Source organism: Ambystoma mexicanum, chromosome 3q (assembly GCF_040938575.1).
Source record: "Ambystoma mexicanum isolate Mex_15411 chromosome 3q, UKY_AmexF1_1, whole genome shotgun sequence".
NCBI classification, from domain to species: domain Eukaryota; kingdom Metazoa; phylum Chordata; class Amphibia; order Caudata; family Ambystomatidae; genus Ambystoma; species Ambystoma mexicanum.
This window is the reverse complement of record NC_090926.1, coordinates 1,227,474,092-1,227,500,740: the sequence shown is the minus strand read 5'-3', so window position 1 is coordinate 1,227,500,740 and position 26,649 is coordinate 1,227,474,092. Positions and strand designations below refer to the sequence as shown.

Genomic DNA, 26,649 nt, shown 5'->3' with positions numbered 1-26,649 from the left:
TTGAAAACTAATCTAGTGAGAGCAGATCTAACAAATCAGCCACAGTCAATAGGCCTGAGCCAGAGTCAGCGGTACAGGACCAAGAGCTTAGGAGCAAAAATGTTCTTGTAGCTGCAGTCAAGTCTTTAGTAGAAAACTTTTAAAGCAGTAGATGCAAGGCGAAAGACAATGTTAAGAGAGAGGGCGGCCGACCCCACAAGTAGTCAAAGGATTTAAAACACCTTTAGGGCTACCAGGGAGAAAGGGCGGCCTGGCGGAACAATGTACCTTAAACGTGGAGCAGTGGCTCCTGCAGTGGTGGTTGTTCCTGGTAGTTCCTGCAGGTCGAGGGGTCCAACAGAGGAAGAGAGGCTCTCGTCGTGGAGGAAGGTTCGAGTCACTGCACTACCCAGGGATGAAACCAGCCGCAGTGCTGCCAAACGAAGTTTAAAAGGTACGCTCCTTTTAATCGAGGTCCGGGTCGATAGCTGCCTGGCTATCCGGTCTTCAAGTGCGGGGCACTGTCGAGTCGACCAAGGCAGGTCCGAGGATGCTATAGGTGAACTGGTTGACCCCACCAGCTCAAGGGAAGGAGGCTCCTCCGCTGAAGATCTCCTCTCATTGTGTGGAAGAAAAAGTGGTGAGACTATCCGGCAGGGCTTCACCGGTGGTGTAGATGCTGAAGATGTCTCTGGCCTTCGGTTCCATAGTTCCAGTGGCGACGTCTTGCTCTTCCAGTCCTCAGGACCCTGCTTTTATGCAGAAAGAGACCCCATACAGCCTAGCTGTCACTCACACATCCTATCAGGTTAGAGTGTGACCTTAGTTGCGGTGGCAACTCTGTCCAGGGGTTCTACTCCCCCTCCCAAACAACAGATCCACCCCAGACTCAGTGGTGCTGAAAGGAGGGCTTCTTGGCAGAAGCCCGCCAAGAGGACGAACAAAGGATCCCCGACCTGGGTTAGGAAAATGGAGTAAGACTCGAGAAAGTAGTTTTATCAGAGTTCTGGCAAATAAAACCTACCGGAGTAAAGTTAATAAAAAAATAGACCGGCGGTATGTTAGAGGCTGTCAGTAAAATTGGTAGCCTCGAACAATGCGGTTGAATATAAAAGGTAGTAACCACTGCCACCAGCCAGAAACTTTGTAGAGGGGGACTTTAAGGTACCCTCTCGAAAATGAACATAGGGGAAAACTATTAACCCCTTCCAGTACTTCCATATTAAGATGGGGTGTACTGGTTAAGTTAATAAAAATCGTCTAGTAAAGTCAATGGGGACTTTACATGCCCTGGGAGACAGTAGTCAGTCCCAGGGTATGGAGTCTATGTTTGGGGGTCGCTACGACACCCCTGTGTCACGGCACGGTGGGTGCTGTGTGACACATGTGCATAAAGAGGGTGAGAGAAAAGATCCCATAGGCATTAAACACAAAAATAGCCTAGAACACACATAGCAAAAATGCCTAAGAGTGGGCAAAAGAGTCTCACTCTTAGCAGGTGAAAAGAAACAAACCCTTCAAATCCAGCAAAGCGGCTGGGGGACTCTATAGGTAAGGGAAATTAGCCATGAAATGAGAATTCTCCCTAACACTCGCCCCCCCCACCCCCCAGACTAAGGGACAGGAGGATCTAATCCACGCCTGGATGAGTCTCATACCTCTAGTCAGTTAAAAACATCCTAGAGAGACCATCAGCATTTTGGTGGTGACATCCTGACCTGTGCTCAATGGTAAAATCAAAACCTTGGAGGCAGATTGACCATCTTAGCAGTTTTGGGGTTTCCCCTTTCATTTGCATCAACCATCTCAAGTGTTGGTGGTCTGTTTGAATGGTGAAAGTAGATCCATAGATGTATGATCTAAACTTCTTCAAAGCCCACACAATGGCAAAACATTCTCTCTCAATAGTTGCCCACCTTGTTTCAGGTTCCTTCAGTTTCCTACTAATGAAGCAAATGGGGTGTTCCCTACCTTTCTCATCCAGTTGACTGAGTACTGCACCTATACCTATATTGGAAGCATCTGTCTGTACAATGAAGGGTTGGTGGTAGTCAGGAGTTCTGAGAACTGTAGCTTGACAAAGGGCTTTCTTTAGGCTTTCTTTCAAAGGCCTGATTGCACTCCTCATTCCATTTGACCTTTTTAGGAAACGTAGGAGAAGAGATTACATTCAGTGGAGAAGCTATGGACCCATAGTTCTCAATGAAATTTGTGTAATACCCAGTGAGGCCTAGGAAGGCTCTCACCTGAGTTTGAGTAGAAGGGGTTGTCCAATTTTGCACAGCTTCAATCTTGCTGAGCAAAGGCCTTATTCCACCACCTCCTACCTCATGCCCAAGGTAGACCACATTACTCTGACCAATTTGACATTTACTTGCCTTTATGGTCGGAAGGGCCTGTTGTAGAGCCTGCAAAACATATCCTAGGTGGTCTTCCAAGTAGGGCTGAACACTGCAATGTCATCCAAGTATGCCATGCAGAAGTCCTCCATCCCATTCAGAACCTGATTAACCATCCTTTGGAATGTAGCAGGTGCATTCTTTAATCCAAAAGGCATAAACTTAAACTGGTATAAGCCGACTGGGGTGGAGAATGCAGTTTTCTCCTTGGCATGGTCAGTCAGGGCTATTTGCCAATAGCCTGACGTGAGATGAAATGTGCTGAGGAACTTGGCTGAACCAAGTCTATCCACCAGCTCATCTGTCCTTGGCAAAGGTTGGGCATCAGTCTTAGTGACTGCATTTAGAGCTCTATAGTCCACACATAATCTCAACTCCTTGGATCCTGCCTTTGGTACTAACACAACTGGGCTAGACCATGGACTAGTAGAGGGCTCTATTACCCCGAGATCAAGCATCTTGTTGACCTCTCCTTTGATGTGGGTTCTTACATTTTCTGACATCCTGTAGCCCCTGCTTTTGACAGGTTGACAGTCACCAGTTTGGATATCATGTTGGCCCCAAGGGGTCAAACCTGGTGTCAGTGAGAACAGGGGGGCAAATTGATTTAACAAAAGTTTGCACTCCTCCTGTTGCTCAGGTGTCAGATTAGAAGAGAGATTGACTCCTACTATTTTCTCATATAAAGGTTTGCCTCTGAGGAGGTCAGGCAGAGGTTCACTCTTCTCCTCCTCTTGAAGCTAGAAGCAAAGCTCCCAGTTCTGGTCTAGAGACATAAGCTTTTAGACGGTTGATGTGAAAGACTCTAGGAGCCTCCTTAGGATTGCCTAAATCCACCAGATAGTTTACCTCTCCAAGTTTTCCCACAACCTTGAAGGGTCCCATCCATTTGTCCTGCAAGGCCCTCTGCCTTGTTGGTACCATAACAAGAACTAGCTGGTCTTGAGCGAACTCAATCATGTTGGCATTCTGGTCATGCCAATGCTTGCCCAGAGCCTGACCTGCTTTCAAGTTATCACTTGCTTCAGCCATCATGTGTGACATTCTCCTCCGGAGTCCTATCGCATATTCAGTGACTCTGACTGGTGTGGGGGAAGGAGCACTATCCAACCCCTCCTTGATCAGGGCCAATGGACCTCTAACCGGCTGACCATAGAGAAGTTCAAAGGGACTGTAACCCACTTCCTCCCGAGGGACTTCTCTATATGCAAAGAGAATGCATGGCAGTAGAAGATCCCACTTTTTCTTAAGGGGGTCTTCTAAATCTCCTATCATGCTCTTCATGGTTCTATTAAACCTTTCTACCAACCCATTTATCTGAGGGTGGTATGCTGTTGAGAACTTGTAGGTAACTCCGCAGTTTTTCCACATGGCCTTCATGTAGTGGGACATAAAATGTGACCCCCTGTCGGATATTACCTCCTTAGGAAACTCAACCCTGGTAAAAAAAAATACCAAGGAGGGCCTTAGCTACAGCCTGAGCTGTAACAGTCCTCATAGGAATTGCTTCAGGGAATCTAGTAGCATGGTCTACTACAACAAGTATAAACCTGTTGCCTGAAGAAGTTGGAGGATCAAGGGGACCAACAATGTCGATTCCTACCCTCTCAAATGGTTCTCCCACCACAGGGAGAGGCACTAGAGGTGCCACGTTCTTGGAGCCACTTTTACCAGAAGTTTGGCAAGTGTGGCAACTCTTGCAATACTTATCTACCTCAGCCCCCCTTTTAGGCCAATAAAAGTAGAGAGAGAGCCTTTCCTTGGTCTTCTTGAAGCTGAAGTGACCAGCCAAAGGTATCTCATGGACTAGTTGCAAGAATTGGAGTCTGTTTGCTTTGGGCACTACAAGTCTTTTGTAGTCCCCAGCAGTTGACTCTGTTGGTTCACTATAGAAGAGGCCATCTTCCCAGTGTAACCTATACTTCCCAGGCTCTTTCCCTTCAAGCTGAGAAGCTGCCTGGTGGCGGAGACCTTCCAGAGTTGGACATTCTCTTTGTCCCTTACTAAAGTCTGCCCTTTGGGGTCCACCTTCTGCCAGTAACAACTGCAGCTCAGGATGGTCCACAGGGTCAAGATCTCCAATGAGTTCCTGGCCTCCTATTAGATCTGAGTCCTCAAGCTCTAGTTCAACCACACAGGGTTGTACCTCACTCTCAGCCTCAGCTGGAGGAGGAATCACAGGTGTGATTTTTGCTAACTTAGCAGATTTCCTGGTTGGCAGCACTGGAGTGCTTTCTGCTGGCTTCTTTTTGGAAGCCTTTGGTCTCCCCTTTGCTTCTGGTTGTTTAGAGATAGTAGTAAGTAACTCCAGTGGAGTAGCAGTGATTTCTTTTTCTATCATCTCCTCAGGAGAGCCCCTCAAGGTCCTCTCCCTTGCAGGTCTGGTAAGCTCCTGTAATTTCTTACTAGGAGGTCTGGGAGTACTGGATACTACTCCCAGGTCTTTCAGATCATTGCCCAACAGCACCCTTCCTGGTACTTCAGATTGTACACTCACAGGTATCCTGACAGTCATTTCATTGCACTGGATGAGAGCTGGTAATTAGGGAAGCATCTGCACAGGCCCTCCAGCTAACTTGGTGAGGCGTTTGGGTGCCTTAGCAACATCCTCCACCTTGAAAAAAAGATTTGTCCACCACAGTTATGCTGGCCCCAGTGTCTCTAATGGCAGGAGTCTCCTGACCATTGACTAGGACACCGTCTTTATAATACTCTTTAGTATTGGGAGGGATAGAATTATACACATTTAAATTCTGTTGTTCCCACAAACCAAGAGATACTAAAGATACACTAGCTGAGACTCAAATGGGATCATCAGCTAGTAGTTGAAAGTTTCCACTGGCCATATGTACTTCCTCCTCTGGAGCGAAGGCTTCTGGGACCAGAAGGTACACTAGCCTGATTAGGTTTCCCTGGTGGCTTACCCTTAGAATTTTGTTTGTGGCCCTCTTTGGAATTGGAATTATTTGAATTCTCTTTGTTGTCTTTCTTTGGCTGCTTTCCCTCATCCTTTTTCTGAGTTACCCCTGAATCCTTATGAGTAGCCCTGTTGGCAACCCACAAGTCAGCAGCCTTAGCCAGTTTCTTAGAATCTAACTCTTTTGAATCAGCAAAGTGCTGTCTGAGCTCAGGAGAGCAGGCATCATAGATAGACTCCAACGTAACAGGATTTCTCATTCCTTCATAAGTGTTAACTCTATAACCCTTAATCCATCCCTCTAAGTTCTTCAAACACTCATTCACCCAAGTAGCCCGGGGGGTACTATCATGCTTTTAAGGTACTGGGAAGGATTTTTCCAAAATCTAGCTATTAAAGCTAGCTTTACATATTCATAATCCTTTCTCTCCTCCTTCCCCAACTCCATTACCACATCAGATGCAAAAGGGGCATCTTCATTTTATGAATGCTCTTCGTCCTCAAAAATGGAAGTTAGAGACTTGAAAAAGTCCTTCTTCGGGAGAGGAGTATATATCTTTTCTGGCTTTGAAACTAGGGGCTTTGACATTGTCGAAGTCATTGACTTTTCTTAGACAGTGCCTTTTTAGCAAGGTCACTTGGTTCTGATGGTTTAACTGGCAAAATTGGTGCAGCTGGTGTCAATGGTTTCGGCGTCGATGTCAACAGTGGTGTCAATGGCATCAACGGTTTATTAGGGGTCGAGGGCCTGATGGGCGTCATCGGCAACAACGGCATCGAAAGTCTCGAAGGCGTCGAGGACCTTGACCTTTCCCCATGGCTCGAGTGTTCCTTCGATTTCTCAGATTGAGGCCTCGAGGGCTCTCGATGAGGAACATGCCTTTTACCCGGGTTTTAGGCCGAGACCTCTCCTTTCCGGCTTCCTTAGAAGGCTCGGTCAGAGCATGGCATTGTTTCTCGAATATTTTTAGCATTTCCACACAGAAAGCTTCCCATTCTGCTGGAGTAGACTTTTTCAAAGGGCACGCGACCCTCATGTGGGATTCAGACGAAGAAGTCAACTAAGGCAACCTGTGGTGCCTCCTTTTTCGACTTCTTCGAAGGTGACGAGTGGGGGGAACCACTCCTAGACCTGCAACGCTTGGCCTTCTTCTGAGGAGAGTGACCTCTCGACTCATCGGTCGAAGGCCTATTAGGTCGCAGTGTGGGGGATTTGGGTGTTTTTCCTACCTTGAGTTTCCCCTTCTGTTCCCTCAAGGCTTTTCATGTCATGGACTGACACTTGGAGCAAATGGAAGTATTGTGGTCCTCTCCGAGGCACCACAGGCAGATTTGATGCAGGCCGGTTAGGGACATCTTCGAACCACAATTTCTGCATTTTTTTTAAACTGGACTTAGGTGTCAACGGTGTAGATGAAGAAGACACAATCGTAGAGTTTGAAGACAATTGCTCGAAGTAATAAACGTCACAGGAGGAAGCTTGCCGAGTTTCACACGAATCAAACACGGTTTACAGAAAAACAGAACTAAGGCCAACAGGCGCAGTGCGTGCTATATATATCCGCCGATGAAGTCACCCTCGACTGAGGCCTTCAAGGGACATCAACTCAACGCCATCGATGCACGCCACCCTCTGACAAACATTTTTCCCAAAGCAACTGAAGCTGGACATTACATGTCAAAGATGTGGAATACGTTGGAGGACACAATCCATTGGAAGAGACTGTAGGGTTGCAGATACAGACCACAAGTGCTAGGGTAGCCGGGAGGCAGTGCGAAGTGCAACTGGACAGTTAGTTGATCGCCACTTGACAATCATCTTCTGGATGAGGTGAATAAGAGTAAAAGCATACAGACTCCAGTTGACCACTGAATCTAAAATGCATCTCCCTGAGACAGATGACCAGACACCCTCTCAAAGCGAATAACCTGCATACCACATTGCTCTCCGAAGAGAACAAGTCTAGCAGAGGAACACACTATTTCTGAAATACTGACTGGCGTAATGAAGTTTGAAATTCTCACTTGTGAATCGAATGGGAGAGTCTGCTTATTCTGTCTGCCTCCACATTCTCCATTCCTGAAAGGTGTATTACCTGAATAATTAATTGGTGTTCCAGGACCCATTCCCAGATCAGCTATATACCACCAAGCTGCACAGAGAAGGGGACGGTTTCAGCCCATTTCCTCACAGACCCATTGTCGAGTCCCATTTGTTCTTCTCTTTATAAACACATTTTGCTGCAGATGTAGGTGGGGCTGGGGGGACTGTGGGGAGGACTGTGGGGAGGACTGCGGGGGCAGTGGGGAGGGGGCGTGGCTCTCCCAAGTATTTATTTGCATCAAAATGTGTTTAAAAACAAATAAATGGTCCTCAGGCAAATTGCTGTGAAGAAACATTGTGAACCCTGAGGGGACATGGCACCACCCTTCTTATTGACATAGTACCTTCAGGGTGTGTTGTTTGTTGGGATGAGTACTGGTTTGCCCTCCCGCCAAGGTAGAAACAAGATCAGGGATAACTGAATAGCCATGCGCTCCAAAATGCTAATGTGTTCTTGCTGATCCTGGAAGTACCATAGACTGTGCAGACAGATGTTCCATTGTTGCACCCCACCAAGTGAGAGGCACATTGGTCATGATGATGGCTTTATAAGGTGTGTCTGTGAAGATGTAACCTTCTCCTCCATGTATTACCACAGCAGGTCTGGATGTGTTTCCACTATAACAGGAACGAGAACTGGTTGAAGGTCTGAAGCCTGACTTCAGTGCTTCGCCAGGTGCAAATGGATCCTGGGACATGCAAACGAGCTGCTAGAATGCAGGAGCCCTTAAAACCACCACACTGAGAGGTCCTCTAGCTTCACAAAACGGGCAACAGTCTCCTTGATTGTCTTCACTTGATCTAAAGTTGGAAAGACCTTAGCATTTACAATGTCCCAATGAAGGCCCAAGAAATGAATGTACTGGTTTGGTCAGATGTGAGACTTTCCCTGGCTGACTGAAAGATCCAGACCAAACAAGATACCCAGAAGGGTGCACAGGGATGTCCTCAAGACATAGTAGCCAGTCATCTAGATATTTATATGAGTTCCCCTCAGGCGCAGATGAGCCCCAATAGCTGCTGTGAGCTTTGCAAAGAATATAGGGGCTGCATTTGGTTTGAAGGGCAACAATCTGTACTGGAAATGAGGATCTCTCAATGACAGATGCAAATACTGCTTGTGAGGGGGCCAAAATGGGACATAAAAATAAGTGTCCTTCAAGTGCATTATGACTAGAACCCCCTGGTAGTTGTCTGCTGTCTTTTCCTGGGGACACTGGGCAAACTATCTGGTTACCTCTGCCTTCTTGCTACAAAAGCCTCTGAAGGCTCCAGATGTTCCAGATGCGTCATTCTGCCTCCCGGAAGAGGTGGGCTGCAAAGACTTTACAGTTATTGGGTTCAACCGGCTAAGGATTTGACCGTCAAGATGGAGGTCTTATATTTTATTGGCTCCTCATTGTTAGAGCTGTAAAAGTGCTCTGAATCTCAAAGGTCAGGTCCAGAATATTTTCTTTTCCACTGCCTGCTCTGACGCATATGCCTCTAGCCACCATATAAATATGATGGCCAGATGCCTCCAAATGCCACTGGTTGGCTGCTGCAAGCAGTGCCAGCATTGGCGTGCTGCAGATGGAGTGCAGACTTGCTACAGACCTTCCTCCTGACGCAGTATAACACTTATTCAGGAATGAATCTAAGAGGGCATGGTGGAGGTTGAAGAGGCAGCACTTGAGGACCTGTTATATGAGATACATTACTCACCGTAATCGTATTTCTGATGGTTGTATCTGCTTCGATTCACATGCGACCCGCCCTTCCTCCCCTCTGAGAGAAGGCGCATGGATGCTTGTAGTTTTATCTCTTCTGTAATGTATCTCTTCTGAGGCTTGTGGAATCTGCTTAGATCACATGCTGTGCATAGATTAGTGAGCAGTGTTAGAAGAAGGAGGTGGGATGTGAGAAGGGTCATGAGCAAATAGATGTCTTAGAACCACTTGTCCCACTTGAGTATCTGTCTTGGAATGAGTGTCAATGCAGTAGTGCTGAGTAAAAGTGTGAATAGAGCTCCATGTAGCTGCTTTGCAAATTGTAACGCTCACCTGATTCCCGTAGAGGCGCCGGTCTTGACTGGGCGTATACTGTATCTTCAAAGGTGATGTGTAACACACGGCTGGCTCTTTGGGCTGGACCTCTGTGCACTGTATGTCTGACTCGAAGGGTAAGATGTCTGCAGATAGAAAATATGGGATTAAGTAACTGGGTTATTGAATGTCTCTCTCTTCTTCCCTTCCTCTTCTCCTGTAGAACCCCAAAGGTTAACGCTCTCACCTTAGGTAAGTGAACGCCGTGCTCTCCATCTGCCTCGGGACAGGGTGCTGTAACCAGTTTCTTCACTGGATAAGGGGAGCAGGCCTCTTGACTTCAGAGGACTGCTGTCCGTCGTTTACTGCACGAACGGTAAGTTTCGAGTAATTCTAATGTCTTTAAAGTCTTTAGTAATGATGTCTCTTGTTTTGCAGGGTTCCGGCGATGGCGGATGACGGGCTGAAGTGAGTTGAAGATGGAGCCCGTGTGATGAATAGAAGCGCCTGGAAGCACGTAAGTAAGCGCTTGTTGCCTGCTTCTCGATGCGCTCTAACTGTCTTTTTATTTTGCAGGTACAAGTTCGGAGCGGCTGCAGGGTGCCGGAATACCCACTGGGTTAGATGTGGAAAGGAGTAATGGCACGTGAGTATTAAAGTTCCCCAATGTCTTTAAACGCACCTTGTTTTGTCTTTCAGATGCGGGATGCAGCGCCGAAGGCCTCCGGAGCGTGCGAAGAGTTGGTAATCTTTTGTCTTTCAGATGCCGGAATGCAGTGTGAAGACCTCCGGAGCGCACGAAGAGTAGGTAAGCCTTTGTCTTTCAGATGCCGGAATGCAGGGCGAGGCGTTGGTGACAGCCGATGGACCAGGTAAGTGAAGAGCTGTCACTGAAGACCGTAATGCTAACCTGTTCTTTCTTGTCTTTATAGGTGTTGCTGAAGACTGGATTCAGGATGGTAAGCCTTTTTCCTTAGGCCCAGGATCAGATGCAGAAGACACGATGAGCGTTCTGCTGCAGAGGATGCAGAATAACGCAAAGCAAGATTCATCCATCGGGTGTGGTTTAAATAGCCTCCTGTAGTGCTTAGGTGTCTCCTTCCACAGCCACGCCTAGGTAAGAAAAGAGTTCCTGCTTTCCAGAAGAGTTCCAGTGTTCTGAATCTAGGGAGTGGCTCCTGCCCCACCCAACAGGAAAAGTAGTTCCAAACAGAAGAGGATCAGAGGCTCAACTGGCAGGCAAGTAAGCAGCATGGTCTGCTGCAGGTAAGTCCACCCAAGCATTATGAGCCCGGCGCTTCCAGCGCTGGGACTGGGCATATTTATGAGCCTGGTGCCACTGGCGCCAGGACTGGGTCCAAAAGGTCCCAATTGGGACTGGTTGGCACTCGGAACCTGGGTTATGGATCTGCTTCCAAGGGAGTTGGGAAAGCCCTGACCTTTTGGAAGCAGAGATCATGACAGTACCCCCCCTCAAGGCCCCTCCCAAACCGGGCTTCTCCGGGGGTTTTGGCTTGTCAGGAAATGTTCGGTGAAATCTTTTGATTAGGCGAGGAGCGTGGACATATTCAGCAGGTTCCCAGGATCTCTCTTGGGGGCCGTAGCCTTTCCAGTCAATTAGGTAAAATAGTTTAGATTTGGAGATCTTGGAGTCCAGAATGCTTTTGACTTCAAACTCGAGTTCTCCATCAACTAGGATAGGTTTTGGAGATTTAGTTAGTCGGGTTTGAGGTTGCACGGGTTTTAATAGAGAGACGTGGAAGACCGGATGTATCTTCATGTGCGGGGGCAAGTCCAACTTGACCGCTACTGGGTTTACTATGGTAGTGATGGAATAGGGACCAAGGTATCTTGGGTTGAATGTGCGTGGCCCTTTTAGAGGTAGATATTTGGTGGATAACCAGACTTGATCCCCTACTTGATATTGAGGGGCTTCCTTCCGATGTTGATCTGCTCCTTTCTTGTATTGTTCTTTAGCCCTTTGAAGGTGAGAAACAGCTTCCTTAAAGGCTTGGGTGATTGTAGAATGCAGGTAGTCTACTGCTGGTGTTTCAAGATCTTGAAGGGGATCCAACTCCGAGGTTCGAGGGTGACTGCCGTACAAAAGAAAAAACAGGGTTTTCCCAGTTCCCGAATGGACAGAGTTATTGTAGGCATATTCGGCTATCCAAAGGATGTCTTTCCAAGTTTTTTCAGTTTGTTGCAGCATGCAGCGTAAATACTGTTCCAGAGTTTGATTGGTCCTCTCGGTTTGTCCGTCGGTCTGAGGGTGGTGACTGGTCGATAGTCTCACATCAATTTGAGCCGACCGACAGCAACTTCGCCAAAAATGAGAAATAAATTGACTACCTCGATCCGAAATTAGAACCGAAGGAAAACCGTGCAGTCGGACGATGTTTTCGAGAAATTCTCGGGCCAGAGTTGCTGCTGTTGGCAAGCCTTTGAGCGGAATGAAATGCGCCATCTTGGAGAATAAGTCCACGATTACTAGAATCGTATTGTATCCGGAGCATGGAGGTAGATCGGTGATGAAGTCCATAGAAAGCGTATGCCAAGGGCGAGGTGGGATGTCAATAGGGCGTAAGAGGCCTGCTGGTCTTTCCTTTTGACTCTTGTTTTGGGCGCATACTCCACAGGACATTATAAAGTCTCTGATATCTTTTTTCCAAGACGGCCACCAGAAGTAGCGCTTGATCTTTTCTGAGGTCTTGGCCATACCGGGATGTCCTTCCATTAAAGAATCGTGATAACAAGAGATTACTTTTTTCTGTAAATCTGTGCTGGGTAGGTATAATCGTTCTTGGAAATACAATAAGTTGTCCTTTACTGCAAAGTCCTTTCCCTGCAGATGCCAATTCTGTATGTCTGCTGGAGTTACAAGTTGCCTGGCTTTATCCTTAACTTCCTCTATGGATTCTGTGGCGATTACACCCAGAATTCTTTGTTCGGGAATGATTGGTACAGGTTTAGGGTTGATCAAGTGTTCTTCCACTCCCATCCGAGAAAGGGCATCAGCTTTACCGTTCTTTGTACCAGGTCGATAGGTAATTATGAAGTCAAACTCGGCAAAGAATAATGCCCAACGGAGTTGTCTAGAGGATTGGGCTTTTGCGGTTTTCAAATATTGCAGGTTTCGGTGATCCGTAATCACAGTAACGGTGTGTCGGGCCCCCAGCAGATAATGCCGCCAAGCCTTAAAGGCAGACTTGATAGCCAGAAGTTCCTTGTCAGTAATCGTGTAATTGATTTCAGGAGGCGAGAATTTGCGGGACCAAAATGCCACGGGATGCAACTGATTGGTTACCGGGTCCTTTTGTGATAGAACTGCCCCCATGGCAAGGCTTGAAGCATCAGTTTCCACGATGTAGGGGAGTTCGGGGCGAGGGTGTTTTAAGATTGGTGCAGAGATAAATTTAGTCTTCAAATCCTGGAAAGCTTGTTCCGCCTTGGTAGACCATTCAAAACGTTTGTTTTTCTTTAACAAGGCAGTGATGGGCTGGACTATTCGAGAGAATTCGGGGATAAACCTGCGGTAAAAGTTAGCGAAGCCTGACATGCTCTGCACACCTTTTACGGAGGATGGTGATGGCCATTTGAGAACTGCATCGACCTTCTTTGAATCCATACGCACTCCGCCAGGTGATAATATGAATCCCAAGAATTCAACTTCAGTCACGTTGAAAACACATTTTTCCAACTTAGCGAAAAGTTTGTGTTGACGCAATCTTTCGAGGACCATTTTCACGTGTTTCCGATGTTCAGATTCCGATGAAGAATAAACGAGGATGTCGTCAATGTAAACAACAACACACACATCTATGAGCTCTCTGAGGACATCGTTCATAAAATATTGAAAGGCGGCCGGGGCATTGCAAAGTCCGAAGGGCATGACCTGATATTCAAATAGCCCATACTTGGTGCGGAAGGCCGTCTTCCATTCATCGCCCTCTTTTACTCGTACCAAGTGGTAAGCTCCTCTAAGATCCAGCTTTGTATATATGCATGCTTTTCTGACTTGGTCCAGGAGTTCAGGGATCAAAGGTAACGTATATCTATTCTTAACGGTGATCTGGTTCAGGGAGCGATAATCTATACAAGTTCTAAGGTCTCCTTCCTTTTTTGGAATGAAGAACAAAGCTGAAGAAGCAGGGGACTTGGAAGGACGAATAAACCCATTTGCCAGGTATTGATCCAGGTATTGTCGAAGGTGAAGGTTCTCAGGCTCGGTGAGGGCATAAATTCTACTACAAGGAGGAGTAGATCCAGGTATCAGGTCTATCTGGCAGTCATAAGACCTATGAGGAGGTAGAGAGTTAGCCTGATCCTTCCGGAAAACATCTTGGTATTCTAGGTATTCGGGAGGTAACTGGGGAGTCTCTGAAGAAATTGCTGCCAGTGCAACACCAGGTGGAGGGTGACAAGTAGAGACACATTCTGGAAACTGGACCGTTCTTGCTCGCCAATCGATCAGAGGATTGTGTTTCTCTAACCAAGGTATTCCTAGAATAATCTGAAACTGAGGGGCCTTGATCTCATGGTGTCCATCTTGACTTACTAGCGTCACCTCTTGAGTGGTATGCGTTACTGGCCCGGAGGCTATCTCCGTACCATCCACCGTAGTAATGACGTCCTTTACAGCCTTGGGACAAAGAGTTATATTCATCCTCAAAACCATTTCATGATCCACATAATTGCCGATGGCACCGCTGTCGACGTAAGCTTCAATTGCATGTAATCGATCCGGATTATCAGGGCTAATGAGGACCATAGGTATCACGAAATGCGAGGTCACGGAACTGGTTTTCACGCTCGGCAAGAGGACCTCTATTCTTGTCGGGCAAGGTCGTTTCCCTGCTCAGAGTTTATAACTTTGGTAACTGCAGCTCCTACTGCCTTCTTGGCAGGTTTCACCGGACAGTCTCGAAGAAAGTGCCCTGAGTTTCCGCAATAGAGGCATAATTGCAACTGTTTTCTCCTTTCCCGCTCCTTTTGTGTTAGAGGACCTTTCAGACCCCCTATTTGCATGGGTTCCCCGGAGTCTACTCCTTTGGAAGGAGTTGGCGGTTTGGAAGATACTCGAGCATCAAACTTGGAATCGGCCTTCCTGTTCTGCAGTCTGTGATCTATTTGAACGACTAATTCTATATAGTCCGAACAATCTTGTGGGGGATTCACTACTTGGGCTAACACATCTTTGAGCTCTCCACGTAGACCTTTATAAAACAGCGTAATCCTTTTGTCCTCAGGCCATTGAGTTTCCACTATCAGTCTGTTGAAAGACGCAATATAAGCCAAAAGGTCTTGATTACCTTGTCGCAACGAAAGAAGCTCATTGTCCAAGGCCTGCCCCTGTGAATGTCTTGCGAACAGTTTTTTCATACTGAGCTGAAAAGCTTGAAAATCATGGAGGACCGGATCATCTTGATTTACTAGAGGGATCGACCAGTCTGCCGCATTGCCACTAAGGTACGAAAGCACGAAAGCTACTTTAGCTTGATCAGTTGGAAAGGCTGCTGGCCGGCATAAGAAATGCAACCGGCACTGATTGATAAATACTGCAAACCTCTTTGGGTCACCAGAAAATCGTTCGGGCGGAGCCAGAGGTACATTCCCAGGTAGGTTGATCTGCACTGGATTCATAGAGGATGTAGAAGGAAGATTTCCCCCAGATGCGGGTAACGGGGTCTGTCCGGCTTGTGACTGTAGCAATTGTCTAGCGAGATCATCTGTTCGCTCCTTGGAAATAATCAGTTCCCTTCTTAGAGCGTTCGTTTCCTGACGGGCTGCATGCACTTCTGCCCTTAGTTCCCCAAGTAACTGGGCTAGCTGGTCGGTATCCGAGGTTTCCATAGCGCCTGGACGGGAGTTTTGTGGTAGGCTTTGCGTTCTTTAACGCTCACCTGATTCCCGTAGAGGCGCCGGTCTTGACTAGGCGTATACCGTATCTTCAAAGGTGATGTGTAACACACGGCTGGCTCTTTGGGCTGGACCTCTGTGCACTGTATGTCTGACTCGAAGGGTAAGATGTCTGCAGATAGAAAATATGGGATTAAGGAACTGGGTTATTGAATGTCTCTCTCTTCTTCCCTTCCTCTTCTCCTGTAGAACCCCAAAGGTTAACGCTCTCACCTTAGGTAAGTGAACGCCGTGCTCTCCATCTGCCTCGGGGCAGGGTGCTGTAACCAGTTTCTTCACTGGATAAGGGGAGCAGGCCTCTTGACTTCAGAGGACTGCTGTCCGTCGTTTACTGCACGAACGGTAAGTTTCGAGTAATTCTAATGTCTTTAAAGTCTTTAGTAATGATGTCTCTTGTTTTGCAGGGTTCCGGCGATGGCGGATGACGGGCTGAAGTGAGTTGAAGATGGAGCCCGTGTGATGAATAGAAGCGCCTGGAAGCACGTAAGTAAGCGCTTGTTGCCTGCTTCACGATGCGCTCTAACTGTCTTTTTATTTTGCAGGTACAAGTTCGGAGCGGCTGCAGGGTGCCGGAATACCCACTGGGTTAGATGTGGAAAGGAGTAATGGCACGTGAGTATTAAAGTTCCCCAATGTCTTTAAACGCACCTTGTTTTGTCTTTCAGATGCGGGATGCAGCGCCGAAGGCCTCCGGAGCGTGCGAAGAGTTGGTAAGCTTTTGTCTTTCAGATGCCGGAATGCAGTGTGAAGACCTCCGGAGCGCACGAAGTGTAGGTAAGCCTTTGTCTTTCAGATGCCGGAATGCAGGGCGAGGCGTTGGTGACAGCCGATGGACCAGGTAAGTGAAGAGCTGTCACTGAAGACCGTAATGCTAACCTGTTCTTTCTTGTCTTTATAGGTGTTGCTGAAGACTGGATTCAGGATGGTAAGCCTTTTTCCTTAGGCCCAGGATCAGATGCTGAAGACACGATGAGCGTTCTGCTGCAGAGGATGCAGAATAACGCAAAGCAAGATTCATCCATCGGGTGTGGTTTAAATAGCCTCCTGTAGTGCTTAGGTGTCTCCTTCCACAGCCACGCCTAGGTAAGAAAAGAGTTCCTGCTTTCCAGAAGAGTTCCAGTGTTCTGAATCTAGGGAGTGGCTCCTGCCCCACCCAACAGGAAAAGTAGTTCCAAACAGAAGAGGATCAGAGGCTCAACTGGCAGGCAAGTAAGCAGCATGGTCTGCTGCAGGTAAGTCCACCCAAGCATTATGAGCCCGGCGCTTCCAGCGCTGGGACTGGGCATATTTATGAGCCTGGTGCCACTGGCGCCAGGACTGGGTCCAAAAGGTCCCAATTGGGACTGGTTGGCACTCGGAACCTGGGTTATGGATCTGCTTCCAAGGGAGTTGGGAAAACCCTGACCTTTTGGAAGCAGAGATCATGACACAAATGGTGTCAAGAGGTACATTTGCAATGAAAGCCAGAGTGGCCCCAATGCCTCTTGTAGAGTGGGCTGTTGGCGTAAAAGGCAGAGTCTTTTCAGAAAGGGAGTAACATAGTTGGATACAATTGACTATCCATTTGGAGGAGATGGCACCTTTAGAGATGCAATCTCCTTCTCTGCCTGTAGCTACGGAGACAAACAGTTGGTCTGTTTTCCTTAGCGGTCTGGTCTTGTCTACATAGTAGAGGACCGCTCTTCGCACATCTAGAGTGTGTAGTTTCACCTCAGCAGAGCTCTTGGGTTCTTGGAAGAAGGCCGGTAGCTCGATGGACTGGTTAACGTGGAATTTAGAAATAAACTTAGGTGAGAACCTAGGGTGTGTTCGTAGAACCAGTTTATCCTTATGAACAGTAAAGAAAGCTTCCTGCACTGACAGAGTCTGAATTTCACTGACCCTTCTTATGGATGTAATGGCTACTAAGAAGGCAGTTTTATAGGTCAGGTGTCTGAGACTGGCTTTATACATGGGTTCAAAGGGTGGGCCCATGAGCTTAGCAAGCACCACATTAAGGTCCCAACCAGGAGGTGGGTTTGAAATTGGAGGGTGGAGTCTCTTTACCCCTTCCATGAAGGCTTTAACCCCTGGTACTTTCCACCACGAAACCTTGGTGTGGGAAGTGGTGTAGGCTGTCAGCGCAGCCAGGTGTACCTTGAGTGAGTTAAATACCAGCCCTGCATCCAGCAGGTGGAGCATGTAAGTGACAAATTTGGAAGGAGAGCAATCATCCGGGTTGATTTAGTTATTCTGGCACCAGATAACGAATCGTTTCCATTTATCAAAGTAACAGTGCCTCGTGTTAGGTTTCCTAGATTCTTTTAGGATGTCCATACATCTCTGTGGTAAATTGAGATGTCCAAACTCTATGACCTCAGGAGCCATGCTGCCAGGTTCATTGAGTTGGGTTGAGGATGCACTGTTTGACCTTGGTGCTGGGACAGTAGGTTGTACCAGCAAGGGAGTCTGATGGGTTTGCACACCGCTAGTCTGCGTAGGTGTGGGAACCACAGTTGCCTCGCCCACATGGGAGCAACTAGGATGAACGTCATTGATTCCTTGTGCATCTTGTTGACCACCTTCCTCATGAGAGGGGTTGGTGGAAAAGCATAGGCAAACATTCCTGACCAGTTCATCCACAGGGCATTCCCCTTGGAGTCTGGCTGGGGGACCTGGATGCGAATTCTGGGCATTGCCTGTTTTTGCTTGTGGCGAATAGGTCTGTAGTGGGGAAACCCCACTGTGAGAAAATGTCTTCTACGAGTTCTCTGAGTAGACACCATTCGTGTTCTCTTGGGAGGGGATCTCTGCTCAAAGCGTCCGCTAGCGAATTGAGATCCCCTGGAACATGTTGAGATGACAGGTAAATGTTCCGTCTGAGTGCCCATATCCATATTTTCTGGGCAAGCTTGGACAGATTTGGCGAATGAGTCCCTCCCTGTTTGTTTAGGTAAAACATCGCTGCTGTGCTGTCCGTCAGGATCTGCACTGACAGGTTCAACAGGTGGGGCTCGAACGCCTGAAGCGCTCTGAACACTGCCAGAAGCTCTAGCAGATTGATATGATTCTTGGCTACTGTGTAAGACCAGAGACCCTGAGCTGTGTGGTGGAGGAGGTGTGCTCCCCACCCTTACAGGGATGCATCTGTAGTGAATACAGCCTGTACTTCTGGATCGTAAAAGGGTTTCCCCCTTGAAAGGTTCTCTCTTGTCTTCCAGTGAAGACTTTGAAGTGTTGGCGAAACGACCACTAGATCGACCCACTGACCACTTGCCTGAGACCACTGTTTCGCCAACCATTCTTGCATGGGTCGCATGCGCAGGCGCGCGTGGGGGACCAGGTAAATACATGACGCCATCATGCCTAGCAAACGCATCGCTTTGCGTAACCTTATCTGGCGACTGGCTTGGTAAAAAGGAATTTGCAGTAGTAGATTCCAAATTCTTTCCTCTGATGGAAAGGCCAACCTCTCTTGAGTGTCTAGGACAGCTACAAGGAACTGTTTGGAGGTGCTTGGCACCAGACTTGATTTTTTCCCGTTCATGGAGAAACCCAATTCGAAGAGGAGGTCTATCGTTCTTTGAATGTTTGACCTGAAAATTACTGGGGTCTCCCCCGTGATGAGCCAGTCGTCCAGGTAAGGGTACACAGGGATTGCCTCCATGCGCAGGTGTGCAGCCACCACCGCCAGTACCTTGGTGAATACCCTTAGCACCGAGGCTATACCGAAGGGCAGCACCTTGAACTGGTAGTGCTGACTGTCCACCTTGAAATGCAAGAATCATCTGTGCACTGGGAACATGGAAAAATGAAAATAGGCATCTTTCGTGTCCAATGTTGCCATGTAATTCCCCTTTTTTAGGAGGGGGATTACCTCTTGGAGAGTAGTCATGCGAAACTTTTGGGGCTTGACATACTTGTTTGCAGGGCGTAAGTCTAATACTGGGCGCATTGTCAAATCTTTTTTTGGCACAAGGAAGTAAGTTGAATAAATACCCTTGTTTACCTGGTTGCCCGGGACGATTTCTATCGCGTCCTTTGCCTGAAGATTGACGATCTCCTCGAGGAGGATCTTTTGGTGGTCCAAGGAATGTATCATTTGATATCGAGGGTGCTTTCGGGGACGCTCGAGCAGTTCTATGCAGTATCCTGCGGACACTGTGGACAACACCCATCTGTCTGATGTGATCCCTTCCCAAGCTTGGGTGAAGTTGGAAATGCGTCCCCCTACCGGGGATGCGTGAGAAGGGACCCTGAGCGCGGCATCACTGTTTTGCGGGAGGCGTGCTGCCTCTGCTGGGGCTGCCTCTACCCTTACGATGGCCCCTCTTGTTTCCTCTGCTGTAACTTTGGGTAGACTGCTGGTTGTTACCCCATGAAGTACCCTGTCCCTGTGAATAATCGGAGCCTCTTTGTGAATTTTGGCCGCGTGGGCGACGAAAATTACTATTTGCTCTTTGATTAGGGGGCTTGTTGCTCAACTGTCCCAGGGATTTTAGAGTATCATACTGATCTTTGGCAGTCTTTAATGCGTCCTCTACCGCTTTGCCAAACAGTAGATTAGGTTCCACCGGCATGTCGATTAAGGATGCTTGTGTCTCAGGTTTAAACCCTGACTGTCTTAACCAAGCATGCCTCTTAATGACAGTGCTCTCTGCGGCATCAAAGGTTGCCTTAAGGATGCAACCGGACACGGCTCTCCCCTCCGACGCGACCTGGGCCAACTGGCCCTTAAAGGTTCTGGTGCGGAGTCGATGAGGGCAGCTACTTGCTCCCACTGGTGGCAGTTGTACCTAGCCAGCAGAGTGGTGGAGTTGGCAATCCTTGCCTGGTAAGCGGAAGTGGAGGCTACCTTCCTTCCCAACCCGTAGATTTTCTTGCTTTCCTCGGAAGTGGAGGCTACCTTCCTTCCCAACCTGTAGATTTTCTTGCTTTCCTTGTCTGGGGGAGCCTCAGATGATGATAGAGGTGTTCCCGCCCTCTTACGGGTATTAGTAACTACCAGGGAGTCAGGCTTCAGTTGACCCCTTATGTAAAGCGGGTCTGATTGGGCTGCCCTGAACAATTTCTCGATTCTGGGGTTTACTGCCCTTGTGAGGTTAGGAGTGAGAAGGGAAGGATCAATTCTCCGTTGGATGGACTTGAGAATTGGAATGGCTTGGGCAACGGATTTCTTTTCTCCCACTAGTTCCTCAGCAAAGTCCCTCTCCTCCTGTGCTCCCTGAGTGTCTATGCGGAAGTGTTCTGCCGCTTTAGTTAAGACCTCATTTAGGAGGGGCTGGTTGTCGACTGGAGAGTCGGTAACTTGAGGTTCTTTGCCTACAGGGGAGTCTATTCTGTAGACTTCTGGGTCGTCTTCCTCCTCCTCTTGGTCCTCGTCATCCCCATAATAGCCCACGCCAGTTTGGTCGTCCAACGTTTCCAAGTCTGGATCCTCATCCTGTAGTGGATCCTCACTATACTGGATGTAAGGTTGGATGTAAAAAGGGTCTGAAGACAGACCTTGCTTTGGGGTCTCAAACCGAGGTTTCCTACCAGGGGGCTGCAGGTCCCTAGATCCTGAGGGAGTAGCACCGTCAGGGGTATAGGTGAGGAAGTGTTCTGGGTTCTTGGAGTAGAAGTCTGCTAGGGAGGACATTCTAGTCATTGACCGAGAACGCCCAGAGGACACCGATTCGGTGGACCGCTCTTTGTGTGCCTCTTTGCGAGAACTCGACACGCGCGTCGAGTCTCGGTTGGGCTTTGAGTGTTTAGGTATGGAAGTGGTGTGGGTAGCGCTTGTGTCGCTGGGTGTGTTCCCCATAACTGCCCTGCCGGACAGTCTTCCGAGGTCGGGGACTTGTGCTTGGGCGTTTTTCGATGCCTCGTTGCCCTCACCGTCCGAACGTACGGCGTTGCTGCCATCTCTGAAGGTGCCCTCTGCTTCCATGGCCTTGCGTTGCCTGGCGTGGTGGGCCCAATGTTTGGTCGAGCGGTCCTTTAGTGTCTTAGCCTTGAACCAGCTACACGCTCTACAGTTCGCCTCGGGGTGGTCCCTCGGCAAGCAGAGGTTGCAGGTGGCATGTTTGTCAACCCAAGGATACTTGCGGTTGCATTTGGGGCAGAATTTGAAAGGGGTACCCTCCATACGCACCCTGTGGCAGCGGGCTAGTGTGTGTAGGAAATATATATATGAGTGTAGAGTATGTTTCCACCCCCCACTCTCCCTACTTTCAGGGCCGAGGCCAGAGGCCTTCCAAGGCCTGGGCCGAGGCCAGAGGCCTTCCGAGGCCCAAAGTCCATCGTGCAGCCCTCGACGGTTGTTTCTTCTCCGGGCCGGCGTCGAACCTCGAACTTCGATGACTCGACGTGGGAGTGGAAGAAACGGGGAAATATTATGATATTTAGCAAAATATGGCTAAAAGCCAGATAACTCCACGGAATGCTTCCGTCAAGTATGGTGGAAAAAAACTATCTAAGGGGCCAACAAGCGTGAGGGATCATGGGTACAGTGGACGTCACACTAGGGGTAGTATTACTGGCACGGCCTGTGTCGACGCCCATTTTCGAATTTCGAAAAAACAAACTGTAATACTCTGCAGCTTCCACTAGATGTCGGCCTATGCACAGCATGTGATCTAAGCAGATTCCACAAGCGGTTTTAGCAGTGTGGACTTCAGAGCTTCAGAGCAAAGGATGTGGGCCCTCGAGGCAAGATGTCCTGTGAACCCCACAACAAGCTGCCTGGCGAGAACCTGAGGGGCCATGGGTGGGAACACTGGTACGAGATCCTGTGGATCCTCGGCATGGAGCCAGTAGGAACATTTTATGTTTCCCCAGGGGGGTGGTTGACACTGGTAGAATGACCAAAGGCTGTTGAAGGACTGGATTGGCCTCTTTGAAAGACAGCTTCTCCCCCAAGAAGGAGTAGCTGTGCTGGGGTACCCTGGAAAAAGGAATGTTATTCGCCTAATCTCCGCCTGAAGCGCACACAAGCCTCTCATTCAGCACCCGGTAAAAGAGGCCTTTACAGGCCTGCACCCACCCCAAGCTATCTGGGCTCAAGGTCTCCAAACACAAGTATAGTGGGTCCTGCGCTGAAACATTAAGCAAAGACAATTTGCAACCTCACTATGAAACAGAGGAGGACTGACGAAGAAATTAAACCAAAATGAGGAAATGAAAATGATTCATGCCTAGTGGTCCTATGCTGTGCGAATGGCCCAGAACAAGGGACTGGCGGGCGTTATCAGTGGGCAGAATCTGTGGGGGCCATGGCCATAAACTGGAGGGGATCCACCCCACATTTTAATATAGAGGAATTGTTTGCTGTGCAAATGTTCCAGCCCGTACCTATGTGACAGACACCTCATAAAGTTTGGAGGAAACGGCGACGGGACGTAGGAGTAATCCCACAACATGTCCCAGTCTCAGACGCATGACAATTTATGTAAATTAACTCCCCTAAAATGAACATATTTCTCAGTTAGTTTGGACAGAAACATACAAAGATCAACTCAACAAGAAGCCTGCCTGGCACGATGGAATCATTTGATTTTCATCACCTCAAGCCTGCACCCTGAGTCTGAGACATTTTGTAAATGATTTCCCCAGAGGGGCCAAAAAAGAGATAGATTCAAGCACTTTTGTTTCTTTTCATTCTATCTCTTTTTTTGAAGGCCAGCATTATAAATCTTTTTGACAAGGATAGAGGGATAACATTTGGTTTGGTAATTTTGTTAACCACTTCTTTCAGAGTTGTCATCCACCAATCTCGACACAAATAAAAATATCTGATTTTAAACCATCTGTGCCATCTGCATGGTTGAAATACCGTTGGACAGAAAAGCAGCAATCTTTTCAGATTAATTTATGCAATCAATCGGAAAAGGCCAAGCTAATTTAATCAATATGTAGATGCCAAATGTGAGAAGTGGCCCGATGTATGAAGTAGCCTGTAAATGCAATACTTACATGGACATAAAGACTAAAAGAATATGCTAATATGCTGTTCAAAAGATTATTAGACCAATCTTTATGAACAACAAACAATCAAAGTACATTCTTACATGTGATGAGAGGCAGTTTAGTTTGCATATCATGCCATAAAAATATTTTGTTATTCAGAGGGAATGGGAATGACATTTAGGACCCACTTTTGTGTTACTTTGTTTTGCTATTCGGTACAAGATGATAAATACTTACAAATATAATGCTGTTGAAGTAAAACATTACATACTTCAGACAAGCATAGACATTGTGCAATCTTGTGGTGTCTGCCATGCTGAGACGAGATGCTTATAACCAGACAACGATAGTTCTACATCTTAACAGAAAACAAAACATGAGTAGACATATATTAAACAATTTCCCAACAAGTGTATATAGCAAATGAGCTGTTGTTGGCATACTGAAACCCAAGATTGCTTCAACAGACAAAGTTACATATTTCATAAGCGAAACACAAGCAACAGTAAGACTTCAATTTATAAGCTTATCACATTAAGAGTTGTCATTCTTCACATGTTCATGCATACACTGGGCCATACAAATTAAGCGTGTACTAATACTGACTTGGGCTAAATAAATGTGCTTTATTGTGGATAAAACCACTAGCCAGATATATGCAGACAAAAGCTTTACAGTAATCTGGTATTTACAGGTTTACTGGCACTAGTAAATATTGCATATCTTTGTTTGTAACAAAGCTTCCCTCAAGTGTGGCGCTATTTTGGATACCATCATCACTGCTGGCTGGTCGCTATGGCCTATATCATTTGGTCAGTTTCTTTCTCGACCTTCAGCATTATTTAGAATTTGTAGAGGCAGCAACTTTGCACCAGCAGATGAAGAAAGTATATTATAGTTCCAGTCACACAGAGAGACAAACAGAAAGAGAAAGAGAGGGAGAGAGAGAGAGAGAGAGAGAGAGAGAGAGAGAGAGAGAGAGAGAGAGAGAGAGGGTGTGCATGGTTGTACTTGCCAGCAGACACAAAACAGCGCATCTCTCTTTTGTTGATGGCTGTATGGAAGGGCACTTGCAGTCTGTCTACTCTTTCAATGTTGTTAGCAGGCAGAGTGCTTTGGCAGTGCCCGCTTGTTCCCTGCAAGTTGCTATTGTTTCAACCAACCATGGTTTCAGGTGCGTCTCTCTCTGCCGATGGTGGCCTCCTCATCCTCACCACGACCCTTTTCTCCTGTTCGTTGTGGGGCCTGTCTTAATCTCGCATTTGTAACCACTGTCCAAACGGCCCCTGTTGCATCTACTATTAACAACTGGGAGGATAAAGAATCCAAAAACAAACCACACACACCTTGGGTTATTTAAATACTTTATTCATTGTTAGCTATGTAATGTTATAATGTGCATTGTTTACTGCATTACTTCCTTACCTTTATTCTACCAGTGGTCTGTACCACCAGCCAAGGTGACCCATACAATGTTCAGTTTAAGGAGACAATGGACAGGTCCCCCCTGAGTAAACCCTGACAGCAGAGTAGAATACAGATTTTCTAGAATAACTTTTAAGAAAACCTTGATTCTGATCACTGAGGGGACGAATAGAGGTCTGGATAGGACGCTCATAGGCATCCCCACAAAGTCAAGCCGTAAAGTATATGTCATTATGATGATGCCGGCAGCTAAGGTGCTAGCGTACAAGTGGAAAACGAAAGATCCCCCCCAAGACCATGATTGGATCGAAAAATGTGGTCGCTGGTCACCATGGAATGGCTCTCTTACTCACTACAAGGTGAGCATATGAAGTTCACTACAGATTGGGCTAGCCTCCTAAAGTAACTGAAGGAGGGAGCTCGCAGAGCATGGTGCCCCAGATCTATGACATTGTTAGGAATTATAGAACCTCAAGAAGAGTCCGACCTATAAAGGGGGTAAAGTTGAGGAAGAACACATTGAGCCCTGCTATGACACATGGACACAAAACCTCTGCAGCTGTTACTGGAAACCCTGAGGGGATGAAGAACCCTAAGGACAATTCCTGGACAGGGCCTTGGGGGGATTGAATGGCAAAGAGTGGGGGGGATTCCAAATGTTGAACGTTGTATCTTAAAAATGCAAATAAAAATCAATTTGAAAAAAAAGAAACGAAAACCTTGATTCTATTAAAGACACAGAGTCAAGCATTATGCCTCTCTTTCTTTTGTTTTGAAAATCAATATAGAAGGTCAGCAGCAAGATTTTTGTATGTGCATTTTAGTAACATAGGTAACTTAAACGGATGCAGTTATCCCATAAACAAAAACGTTTGAAACATAATAAACACAGTCAATAGAGTGATAAAGGGGGTAATTCATGGAATAAATGTGCACCGAAACCAGTCGCGCAAGCTGGCACAAGCGTGAAAAAGCCAGCGCACATGTGCAAATCGCACGTGTGCGATTCATGGAAGGCCCTGCTCGTGTATTTTCCGAGATGTGCGCCAAACCCACGCGTGGCGCACACCAGCGCACACGTCACTTCCACATCCCGAACGGCGTGCGCGAAGCACATAGCGAAAGCGCACAACGTCAGCGCACACATCAAGAAGGGGGCAGAACACGCCGAATGGGGAACAACGCGTGAAAATAAAGGCGTAACTGGGGAAGTACCGCTGGGAAGTACACGGCACGCCCACACGCACGCGAACTCTACGTATTCATGGAATAGAATAGGGAAAACCCATGCACGTCAAATAACACGCACAATTACGTCCGCCACACGAAAGCAGGCGAAAGCACCCTCGCGCAGCATAAAAGTGCGCGCAAACAACAAACAAGCATATACAGCTGTGATGAATGTCCCGTTCCTCGGAGCAGCGATCGTGGGACACGGCAGGAGGAGGAGAATAGCCAGGCCCCACATTTGTTTGCCCAGGACCAGCCTTTTTGGGATGTCTGATGACCAGGTCTATGGCAGGTATAGGTTTCCACCTCGTATCACCCTAGAGCTGGTCAGGGAGTGGGATGATGAACTCACATCACCCACCCTGTGCTCCCAAGCTTTGAGCCCCTTGGAGAAGGGGCTCAATGTACTGCATTTTTTGGCCACTGGGTCATTTCAGCAGACAACTGCCATAGTAGGGAGTGTCTCACAGGCCACGCAGTCACGTTGCCTACACCAGGTGTTGGCAATCATCACTGCACGCCCCTCAGTCCGCAGGCACATATACATGCCCAGAACACCTGCAGAAAGGCAGGCCGTGGTCCTGGACTTCTACAGGGTGGCACACTTCCCCAAAGTGCTCGGTGCCATAGATTGCACCCATGTGGCCCTACCTAGGGCCACTGAGCACATCTATCGAAACCGCAAGCACTGGTATTCCATCAACGTGCAGGTGGTATGCGGTGCCA

The 26,649-nt window shown here is 47.6% G+C and overlaps 1 protein-coding gene across 2 annotated transcripts in view; it reads right to left on the bottom strand.

Moving 5' to 3' along the window:
* The window catches only part of LOC138447793 (tetraspanin-1-like), an 861,729-nt gene that overhangs the window by 483,832 nt on the left and 351,248 nt on the right, over positions 1-26,649 (bottom strand). For both annotated transcript variants that reach the window (XM_069604145.1, XM_069604146.1), the window contains one exon: positions 23,506-23,626. In XM_069604145.1, the coding sequence (XP_069460246.1) occupies positions 23,506-23,583 (78 nt within the window). In that variant the 5' untranslated portion in view covers positions 23,584-23,626. The remainder of the gene's footprint in view (positions 1-23,505; positions 23,627-26,649) is intronic.